Genomic DNA, 11,867 nt, shown 5'->3' on the forward strand with positions numbered 1-11,867 from the left:
GCCCTCTTGAAGGAGAACAGCCCCAATACCTATGCTTGAAGCATCACACTCAATCTCAAATGTCTTAGTGAAATTAGGAAGGGCCAAGATGGGAGCATTAGTCAATTTTTCTTTCAAAGTATCAAAAGCATTTTGTTGTGCTTCTCCCCAATGAAAGACCACATCCTTTTTCACTATGTCATTGAGTGGTGCGGCAATGGTACCAAAGTTTGGGACAAATCTTCTATAGAAAGAAGCAAGCCCATGAAAACTTCGGACCTCATTCAAAGATTTCGGTGTAGGCCAATTTTGAATGGCCACCACCTTTGTTTTGTCCACATGGACCCCTTTACAACTCACAACAAACCCTAGGAATTCTATATGATCAAGAGCAAACATACATTTAGCAAGGTTAGCATACAAATGTTCCTTCCTAAGGGTTTCCAAAACTTGCCTAACATGCAACCTATGATCATTCAAAGATAAGCTATAAATGAGAATGTCATCAAAGTAAACCACAACAAACTTACCAATGAAAGGTCTAAGAACATGATGCATGAGGCGCATGAAGGTACTTGGTGCATTAGTTAAACCAAAAGGCATAACTAACCACTCATATAAACCAAAGTTGGTCTTAAAAGCCGTCTTCCATTCATCACCCGGTTTGATACGGATTTGATTGTAGCCGCTTTTAAGATCAATCTTTGAAAAGATTTTAGAACCATGTAATTCATCCAACAAATCATCTAGTCTAGGTATGGGATGCCTATACTTCTTAATGGTTATGTTATTTATGGCCCTACAATCCGAACACATTCGCCATGTGCCATCCTTTTTTGGCACTAAGATGATAGGCATAGCACAAGGACTCATGCTATCTTGCACCCACCCTTTCTCAATCAAAGCCTCAACTTGTTGGCGAATTTCCTTGGTTTCACTTGGATTGGTCCTATATGCTGGACGATTTGGTAAAGAAGAGCCCGGTATCAAATCAATTTGGTGCTCAATCCCTCTCAAAGGTGGAAGTCCTTTTGGAGGATCTTGAAACACATCTTTGAACTCTTCTACCAAATTTTCCAAGCAATGAGGACTATCAACAAGTGATTCTACTCTAAGAGTTCTAGGGATGGCTAAAAAAAGAGGATGATGAGCCACTATTTCCCTTTCAATGTCACGCCTAGACACAAGGAGTGTAGGCTTAGAACTCTTATCTTTTTTATTTTTTTGATCTTTTTCACTCTCCCTCTTTTTCTTCATGATAACTTGGTCCTCATGGACTTCTCTTGGAGAGAGAGATTTTAAAGTAACCTTGTGACCATGGAATTCAAAAGATAGTTTATTGGTAAAGCCATCATGTAAAACTTTTCTATCAAATTGCCAAGGCCTTCCCAAAAGAACATGAGTGGCTTCCATGGGCACAACATCACATAATACCTCATCTTTGTATTTTCCAATGGAGAAATGGATGAGGACTTGTTTATTAACAATTATTTCTCCTACTTCACTAAGCCATTGTAACTTGTAGGGCTTTGTATGAGAGATAGTAGGCAATCCAAGCTTATCTACTACTCTTGTACTAGCCACATTTGCACAACTACCCCCATCCACTATCAAGGAACAAATGTTGTTTTGAATAAGACATCTTGTATGGAAAATATTTTCCCTTTGACTTTCATCAAAAGGTTGTGAAACTTGTCCAAGAAGTCTTCTCACAACTAACAAGTCCCCTTCAAGTGGACATTCGCTCTCTTCCTCACTAGATGCATGAGAATGCAATGAATGCTTTGGAGAATCCGAATCATGCTCACTAACTACAATGCCCTCATGCATGTACATACTTCGTTTGGAAGGACAATTTGCAGCAATATGACCATAACCCATACATTTAAAGCATTTAGTGTTAGATGTTCTAGTGGGAGACTTAGGTCTAGAAGTTGATGGCTTAGATTCCTTGGGTTTGAAAGAAGAATCTTTGGAAGGATGTTTAGAAAAAGAAGTTTTGTTTCTCCAAGACTTGGAGTAGTATCCATCATTGGAAGCATTTTTAAAAGAATTTTTCTTAGCAAGTTGGGCTTCCACCTTCATTGCAAGATGAACTAAAGAGCCCAATGATGAATACTCTTGTAACTCAACAATGTCTTGGAATCCTTCCTAAGACCACTCACAGACCTAGCAACCATGGCTTCTTCACTTTCTTCTAATTCAATTTTAAGCACAAGCGTCTCAAGCTCCTTATAATATTCATCCACATTTAGCGTGCCTTGTTGAAATCGTTGGAGTCTCAACATGAGGTCTTTCCTAAAATGTGGGGGCACAAACCTAGCGCGCATATGATCCTTTAAAGAGTTCCAAGAGTCCACGGGAGGACCCTTGTGATAGATAATGTCCTTTACAATTCCATGCCACCATTTCATGGCATAATCACTAAACTCTAGGGTGGCTAGCTTAAGCTTATGCTCATCTTGGATCTCATGGATCTCAAATATTTGTTCACACTTAGCCTCCCAATCTAAATACACATTTGGATCACTAGAACCATTAAAACAAGGTAGTTTGACCGAAGGAAGCTTGGACTTTGCATCATGGTAGAAGCCATTGCCGTAGTGAATTCTTTCCCCTTGGTGATGATGTCTTTGTCCATGGACTTGGGGTGGAGGTCTCCTTCTCCTATGCTCATCTTCACGGCCAACATCATTTGAAGAAGCTCTTGAAGATGGTCTATGAGAATGATGTCCATCATGGATAGAAGGAGATGGTCTAGTTTGTTGGACCTCCATCTTTTGCAATTTCTCCTCCAACCGTCTAATTGTTCTTTGAGCTTCATGTAATTCACCAATAATTGAAGCTTTGGAAGGAGAATTCTGCTTGTAGGATGCATCACTTGAAAATCCAGCCATTTGTAATTAAAAACAGCAAACACACAAAAACAGCAAACAAGTTAAAAATTAGCAAAAACAGTGAGCTATAATGAAACTGCCGAAGTGAACTTAAGGCTGAAAAAGATATCACTCTCAAAGAAATAATGTTCTTGCTCCAATCTGATCTTGAGGCCTTGGAATCCTCAAATGAAATATGTCAAAGCAAGCACACCAATCTTAAGAGCAAACCACCACAAAACCAAAGAAACAATAAAGACAAACAAGAAAAGGTAGAAGCAAAGAAAGGTAATTGCAAAAGGAATACTATATGTAAGACAAACTCAAAGAGTAAGAATGAAAGACAATCAAGAAAATAAAGAACTCAATGAGAAAAGTAGGCACACAAAAGAATACCTAAGGAAAAGCACTAGAGTAGATGAAGAAAACAAAAAATATTAGCTACTGGAAAAAAAAAAAATTTATGCAAACTGTGCTTGATATTCACTGATTTAACTGGAACGTTGTAGAGCGAACTGGATTATGAAATTTATACCACAGAAACTTCAAGATGTTAACTCAATAATGGCACTGGAATCAATTAAAAACAGTAAGCCAATTGAGAGAAATAATTTTTTTAAAATCGCTGCCAGATTACCGTATTTTTTTCGGCAGGAATGTACACTTTTTTTATTTTATTTATCATTTTTTGTGTACTTCATATTTTTGAATGATTCTTTTTTCTATTCTTTTCTAACACTTTGAATATCTCAAATCCATAATTTCAGAATTTTACAGTACGTAAATCAGTTGCAATAAGGAAAAAACAGTAAGCACTTTTTTTCAGAAACAGAGGAGTCCTAATAGGAATAAAAAACAGGATGATGAACTTAGCAAAGACATAATAGAAAATGATGTATTGGAACTTGTATAGGTCTAAAATACAAGTATGAACTCAATTCTAAAAAGAAAATGCACAAAGGATCAACATCAAATCAGAAAATTATATGACACCAAAGCAAGAAACAATCAAAACAATAAAAGTACTACTAGAAGTAATGACATATATGGAATAACATGACTAAGACAAAACTTGACATGATTCAAAAATTAAAAGACACAACACAAATTGTAACAAGTGAAAGGAAGCTTAAGGTAAACTCTAGGAAGGATAATGCCATTCCAAAAGAGCAACCATACTCATAAGAATTATGAGTGCCATAAACCTTTCCACAAACACTTGGAGCAAAAGAAAAAACAGCAAGAATACTCAATTAAAATTCTAAAACAGAAACTTAAATTGCAAGAAATTAAAAAGAGCTCTTGAAATAAAGTGCACACAACTCAACAATTAAACAAGAATGAACCTAAGACTCATGATACCACATGATGTGATTCCAATAGCCACATAGAACAAGATTCTTGACACTTTGAGGAATCACCTTGAGCTGGAAAATATAGAGGCACTTTCTTAGAAGTTGGATCATGGTTCTAAGTCAAGAACTCACCAATAACAAGTACCAAATCCCAAACTCATTTGGATGAACCAAATATTGTCAAATTGAATCAACAAAGGAATTTAAAAAGAGAAGACCGAACAGAATTAAACCTCAATCAATTGTACCGAACAGAATTTAAGAAACAAAACAGAATATAGGTGCTGGAAATTGTAAGAACCGAAACTAAAAACAACTCAAAACACAAGGCAACATGAACAAATGAAGAAGAAGAAAGGAAGGAGAAGAGAATGCTCATGAAGATGGAAGAAAGGTTGGATGATCACGCCACTAGAAGTATGGATGCTCCTAGATGAGTGTGCAAGCCGCCACTTGAGGAAACCATGGTCCTTCAAGATAAGACTAGAGTAGAAGCTCAAAAGCTCTCCAAATGCTCACTCCAATTTTGAGTATAGTTTCTTTAGATGAATTCAAATCTGAATTTTACAAGGAAGGCACCTCTATTTATAGCCTAAGGTGCTGAAAAATGAAAGCTAAAACAATTCAAAATTCCCTCCAATTCAAACTAGAACCGGCGCCTATTTGCAAAGCAAGGAAGGTGTGATCCTTTCCTTCACTTTGGCACCCCCTATTCTACTCCTACACCTATCTACTAATACACCCCCCTAAAGCTCCTAACTAAAGCCTAAAAGATGCTATAACAAAAGAGGTTTCTAAGGTTTCCCTCTAAGCACCTTCAACTAAAGACACTACAAAAAGAGAAAATAAATGTCCTCTTGCTCCCAAGGCTTTGAACATGCTTCTTGTAATCCTTTGAGGTGGACTTTGACCTCCAAGGGCGTCCTCCATTTGTGCCTCCACCTCTTCTTGAGCTTGATGAGTGGCCTCTATGTTCTCTTGGGCTTGATCTCCATCATTATCACTCACAAACTCTCATAAACTTTCCTCACACATCTCTCTAACATACCCCAATCCAAACAACATCACTTTATTTACACTTTCTTTTCACATCATCACACATCCACTCCCTCAAATCCTCACACATCCACTCCTCAATCCAAACACACACTTAAGGATGGCATAGTGAAGGTCCATAATGTTAGAAAAGATGGCTTTAAACTAGAGGGGCGCTGAATTGTTTAAAGGGGTTTTCGCAAACTTTTCAAAGCTAGAATGAACTTATTTCAGAAACCAATTGATTCAGCAATTCAGTTAGCCAAAACAGCAAGCAAAACTGTAATACCAGGAAAAACAATCGGTTGTTTCTTCAAAACAATCGGTTGTTTATACCAGCAAACAACAAACAAACTGAAATTAAAGAGTTAAGGATAGAGAGATTGTACACAGTTGTTTATACTGGTTCACTCAAAACTAGAGCTACATCCAGTCTTCTCAGAAACCCTGAGGATATCCACTAAGCAACCACACCTTGATCACTTACACCACAACCAAGAGAATGACCTTAAACACCTCAAGAAACACACTCTCCTTGGCCAACACTAAGATTGCTGATCTTGAACACCTCAAGAACACACAGCCAATCTCAGCAACACACACAAATGAATTGTTCAGTAGTTTACAAAGATTACACTTGTTACAGATGGAAATCTGAAATCAATACAAGTAAAATCCCTATTCAGCACCTTGATCAATCTCTCAACTCTTTAGCAATCTCAGAATACTTTGAAAAACTCTTCTTCTCTTTTTTTTTTTATCAAAACTATGTTTCAAGATTCTTAATATATCAAAACTGTTTTTCAGAATATATCTAAGAATATAGTTTGTTATCAAATCTTAACAAACTCTTATTTGCATTTAAAATAGATTGGTCAAAGCATTTAATGATTGGAGCGTATTCAGTTAAAGCATTTAAAGCTCAGTCAAAGAAAACAGTTTTTCTGTTATGGTTTTAAAACAAACAATCGATTGTTTCCTCGAATCAATCGGTTGTTTTGTTACTTAACAAAAACACCATTCAAAAACAGTTTTCAAACTTTCTCAAAACACCTAAGTGTAAACAATCGGTTGTTTCGACAAAACAATCGATTGTTTCAACTTAGTTTGAAAATCATTTTGCTTTGATAAAATTGAGATGCTAATTGCTTTGAGATTTAATCTAAGTGTTGATTACAACATTGAACTACCCCAGAACAAGGCTAAAACCAGCACAGCAGCATCAAGCAAAGCAGATGCTTCATCATCCTTCAAAGGATTTGGATTCTTCAAAACATTGAACACCACTTGGTTCAACACATAAAAAGCACGAGGTGGCATGCCAAGAAGTAGTTAGCCAATTTGAAATTAAGGTTGGTGTAGTAAAGGATTACGAGGAGCAAGGGGTAGCGTGTCAAGAAGTAGTTGGAGGTGAGAATAAATTTAATGCTAATTATGTGGAGTATCCAAACTTGAATACAAGTAGGAGAGAGATTGATGCTAATAATGGGGCAGTGCATTCCAAAGATGGGCACGGTGTGGAGTGTATTAAAGTGGGTGAAGGAGAGATTGAGGCTAATACTCTTAATGCGGAGCGCACAAAAGTGCATGCAGCTCACCTAAAAGGCTTTAATGAAAGCATCGTGAACGTTAATGGAGAGCGACGTGCGGAAGAAATTGCAAGTAAAGTCAGCGTGGGGTGCGTGGATGACTGACGTGTGGGGATTCCAGGAGAGAATGAGGTGGGAGCTTCTATTGGGCCAGGCCCAACAATTGTAGAGGTGGAGCAATCTGGAGGGGGTGTGGTGGGAGAAGGTGGGACAGCTTGGCCAATAGTTGGTGATGGGCAAAAATGCCTAAGTGTAACGATATTAGAAGTTTCTTCTTCCGAAGTACATGTCTTAGTATCGGAGAGAGGGTTGACGGACGTCGCGATAATGAAAGTAGATGAAGGGGTGTGGTCTCAGTTGGGACATGACGGTTCTTATCTATGTTGTCAACACAAAGGAGAGGAACAAGAGGAGGTTGTAGGTGTGGGCACGGTGTCTACTTCGTTTGAAGAGAAAAATCTGGTTGATGTGAGGGTGGTTTAGGCAGACTACCTGAATCAGCAGTTGGAGTTAAGGTCAGTCTGAGTGTTCTTGTCAGGAAGCGCCATTGAGAACTGCAACAGAATCTATAAGTTGAACAACGAAGAGTACGAGGTAGTAAGAGTTTGGAAGTCTAGTAAGGAAATGGGTTTCTCGCGATCTAGTTAGGAAGACATAGTAATCAGTAGGCTACAGTCTCTGGAAGATCGAGATGGCCGTAATTTAAGGAAGAACAAGGGGGAGATCAAGGTGAACGTTGATGAAGATAATTAGTATGAATATAAGGGGGATAGGAGGTTCCATTAAAAGGAACTATCTAAGATCATTGATCAGAGAAGAGCAGGCGAATATGATGTGTATACAAGAGACAAAATGTTCAGTGTTTAATAAGGAAAGTGTTTTTCTGTTGTGGGATTCTAATGAAATAGAGTGGGTTGAGAATGGAGCAAGCAATAATGTCGGGGGGCTTATTACAATATGGAGGAAAAATTGTTTTCAGATGTCCAGGTTTCTTAATGGTAGAAATTTTACTATCATTGAAGGGTTATGGAAGAATGGGATTGAGGTCTTTGTTACCATAGTGAATGTTTATTGTCCCGGTTCGTTAGGGGACAGGAAGGTGGTGTGGGAGGAGATTAGCAAATATAGGTCGTTACAGTTGTCTAAGGCTTGGTGTGTAGTGGGTGACTTTAACTCTATCAGAAGTCGGGAAGAGATGAAGAGTTTGATGTTTGTGTCTGACTATCATAGAGAAATAGATGGGTTCAATGCTTTTATCGAAGAAACAGAACTGGTAGATATCCCATTGACTGGTAGAAAGTTTACGTGGTATAAACCAAATGGTCTAGTGAAGAGCAGGATTGACAGGGTTCTTGTGTCAAAAGAATGAGTTGATGCGTGGCCACATTGTAAACAGTTCGTTTTAAGTAGATCGGTCTCCAACCATTGCGCAATCGTTATAAGGAACAAGTACGTCGATTGGGGCCCGAAGCCGTTTAGGAGTCTAGATGTTTGGCAGAGCGACAACAAATGTAAGGTGTTCCTGAAAGAAAAATGGCTCAATTATGAAGTGCAAGGTGGAGGAATATTTATTTTCAAAAAAAAGCTGAAGAAGCTCAAAGTCGACCTAAAAGTATGGAATAAGGAGGTTTTTGGGGATGTGAATCAGGTAGGCGAAGGATTATTAAGAAGGATTAGGGAGTTGGATGCAAAAGATGATGATTTTGATTTGAATGAGCAGGAGAGGGAGGAAAGAAGGTCATTAGTAGCAGAGCTTAATAATAATTTGCTTAAGCAAGAAGCGGTTGTAAAGCAAAAAGCAAGGCAAAATTGACTGAAGCAAGGAGATCTAAATACGAAGTTCTTCCATTCGTCAGTTAAATGGAGGAGGGCTAAGAATGAGATACATGGGGTGCTTGAGAACGGTCAGTGGTGTGAGAATAAGGAAGAAATTAAAGATAAGGTCAAAGATTTTTTTGAAGCCAGATTTGTCGATAACGAAGAGTTGTTGGTAAAGTTAGATAATGTCTGCTTTAATACTATTTCTGAGGAGGATAATCAGATGTTGGTCGAAGCTTTTTCAGAAGAGGAAATTAAGGAAGCAGTGTGGAGTTGTGAAAGTTCGAAGAGTCCTGGTCCAAATGGTTTTAATATAGGTTTCATAAAGTTCTGTTGGGAGTTCATTAGAGTGGATATTATGGCAACGGTGAAGGATTTTGAGTTAAGTGGAAAATGGCATCGGGGCTCAAATGTGTCGTTTTTATGTTTGATCCCAAAAAATGACAATCTGCAATAGCTTGGGGAGTTTAGACCTATTTTGTTGGTCGGATGTCTGTAAAAAATTATTTCGAAGGCGTTATCTTTGCGTATGAAAATGGTGATTAGCAAAGTGATTGATGTCAGGAAATCTGCTTTCCTCGAGGGGAGGGGTTTGCTGGATAGCGTGTTAGTTGCTAATGAAGTTTTGGATGAGATGAAAAGAAGGAAGAAAAATGGTGTTTTCTTCAAAGTTGATTTTGAGAAGACGTATGATTCAGTAAGATAGGAGTTTATTTATTATATGTTAGAAAGGGTTGGATTTTGCGGCAAATGGATTCGTTGGATTAAAAGATGTTTGGAGTCTTTTTCTGTGTCAGTTCTTGTGAACGGTAGTCCGACTAAGGAGTTTTTACCAAAGAGAGGTCTTCGACAAGACGACCCACTAGCTCCATTATTGTTTCTCATTGCGGCAAAAGGTCTGGTGGGAGTGTCTAGGATGGCAGTTGAGAAGAACCTGATTGATAGTTTGGAGATTGGCAGGGAGAAAGTGAAGGTAAACATGTTGCAGTACGCTGATGATACTTTATTCTTTTGCGAAGCAAATGTCAAAAGTGTTTTCAATATAAAGGCGACTTTGTATTGCTTCGAACTCTCTTTCCGGCTCAAGGTGAACTTCTTGAAGAGTAAGTTAGGTGGCTTGGGGGTGGAGCAGATAATGATCCAGTGCTTCGCGGCGATTCTCAATTGTGAAGTGATGGAGACTTCTTTAGTATATTTGGGGATGTCGGTAGGAGGGTGTCATAAGAGGAAGGCGTTTTGGGATGGAGTGGTTGGTCGAATGAAGAAAAGTTTAAGTAGGTGGAAAGGTTGATTTTTGTCTCTAGCAGGAATGATTTGCATGATAAAGTTAGTATTGTCATTTATTCCATTGTTTTATTTATCTTTATTCAAAATGTCGGAGGCGGTGACAAACGAGCTTGTGAAAATCCAAAGGAATTTCCTTTGGGGGTGGGGTTCCGAGGGAATAAAAGTAGTTTGGGCCTCCTGAAAAAAGGTGTGCGAAGCTCGTGAGGACGGGGGTCTCAGGATTATCAATTTAAGGACTTTTAATTTGGCGCTTCTCGGTAAATGGGTATGGCACTTGGGGTCAGACAAAGGTGGTTTGTGGAAGGAGATTATTGTTTCCAAGTACGGGGGGTTGGAGAAGTCTGAGAGAGGAAGGGAAAGACAATAAGGAATCTATATGGTGGAAATATTTGAGGAAGGTTTGGAATTCAAAGGGTTGGGGTCGGAATTTTGAAGATTCCATTAATTGGAAGGTGGGGTATGGAAAGAAAGTTTTGTTTTGGGAAGATAATTGGGTGGGGAGCGGAACTTTGAAGAATGTCTTCTCGAGGTTGTTTTCCCTGAGTTTGTCAAAAGATTCTGCAGTGACAACTTTCAGGGGATGGAATTATGGAAAGTGGGATTGGAATTTTGTTTGGAGAAGGAATCTATTTGAATGGGAGAAGCAAATAGTGGTTCTATTTTCTCAGGCAGTCCAAGGTGCAAGTTTTGACTTGGATAAGGAGGATAGGTGGGAGTGGAAGGAAGGGGAGAAGCTCGGGTATATGGTTAAATCGGCTTACCTCCCGTCTAAGGGGGGCAAAGTTGGAGAGAATGGGACGGTGTATAAAAAGTTCCGGGTGAGTAAAGTTGTACCTATTGCACTAGTTACAGCTTGGAGGGTGTAGGAAAACAAGTTGGCCACTAAGACTAACATGGTTAGGCGCGGGATTACGGTTGCAAGTTCTATTTGCAACCTGTGCAGGGTGGAGGAGGAGACTAGTTCCCTCTTGTTCTTCGAGTGCAGATTTGCTTGGTTATTGTGGAACCATTGTTGTGTATGGCTGGGTGTGCAGGGTGTGTTTCATAATGTCCCATTGTTAAATTTTTCTCAGTTTAGGATGAGTAGTGCACCGACTTTGATGGATGAGGTTTGGGAAGGGATTTGGATTGTAGTAGTTAATGAGGTCTGGAGGCATAGGAATAGGGTTATCTTTAAAGGAGGAGGAGTAGATGTACTAGAGGCTTTCACGTTGGTCCAACTAAAGACTTGGTATTGGGTTTCATCCAGGTCACAATCTGTGTTTTTTTCCTTTTTTGATTGGTGCTTAGATCCGATGGTTTGTATTAGGATGATCTTATGAGATGTTTACTTAATATGTCAGGTGTCTTTCTCTGAATTAAGTTAGGAGTGTCTTGTAAAGCCATACTTAGGTGTATGTCTACTGGGTGTGATTAAAATTGTTATTATGTATAAGGGTTGAATCACCCCTAAAGTGGTTCATATTTATTTATTTATTATTGCCGATAAAAAAAACTGTGTTAAAAAGAAAATATCATATTTACAAAATCTACTAAGCACGCTTCTGTCGGAAAATTATTTTCTTTTGACCGTTAACTCTATTTGGTTTGTTTCAATATATATTTTAAAATATTATTACAAATTTCATATCAATTAAAAATGAAATTAATTTATAATATATAAGGCACACTCTAATTTTATAAATTTGATTTTATAAATATAAGTTATAATATTATTTAGAAGATGAATTCAAATAAAAATAATTTAGTCTATCCATACAACTTTTTTTGGAATTTTAAAACCAACAAACAAATTAAAGAAAACAACCTACACTGAAAATATAAGAAAGAGAAAGGAGAAAAACAAGGGTCAATTCTTTCCTCCCTTATATATATATATGCTAGCTAAGGAACTTCATGTTGTTTATTAGATTTTTCTAACTCAATAT

The 11,867-nt window shown here is 38.1% G+C and overlaps 2 protein-coding genes across 2 annotated transcripts; both read left to right on the forward strand.

Moving 5' to 3' along the window:
- Positions 1–7,666: 7,666 nt before the first annotated feature.
- Positions 7,667–9,109, forward strand: LOC137809235 (uncharacterized). The gene is made up of 3 exons (XM_068610369.1): positions 7,667–8,182; positions 8,483–8,571; positions 8,701–9,109. The coding sequence occupies exons 1-3, from the start codon at positions 7,667–7,669 to the stop codon at positions 9,107–9,109; spliced, it is 1,014 nt and encodes a 337-aa protein (XP_068466470.1).
- Positions 9,110–9,187: 78 nt separating this feature from the next.
- Positions 9,188–11,301, forward strand: LOC137809236 (uncharacterized). Its single transcript, XM_068610370.1, has 5 exons — positions 9,188–9,339; positions 9,466–9,901; positions 10,224–10,757; positions 10,974–11,170; positions 11,283–11,301. The coding sequence occupies exons 1-5, from the start codon at positions 9,188–9,190 to the stop codon at positions 11,299–11,301; spliced, it is 1,338 nt and encodes a 445-aa protein (XP_068466471.1).
- The last annotated feature ends 566 nt before the right edge of the window (positions 11,302–11,867 follow it).

This window comes from Phaseolus vulgaris, chromosome 2 (assembly GCF_000499845.2).
Source record: "Phaseolus vulgaris cultivar G19833 chromosome 2, P. vulgaris v2.0, whole genome shotgun sequence".
Classification (NCBI taxonomy): Eukaryota; Viridiplantae; Streptophyta; class Magnoliopsida; order Fabales; family Fabaceae; genus Phaseolus; species Phaseolus vulgaris.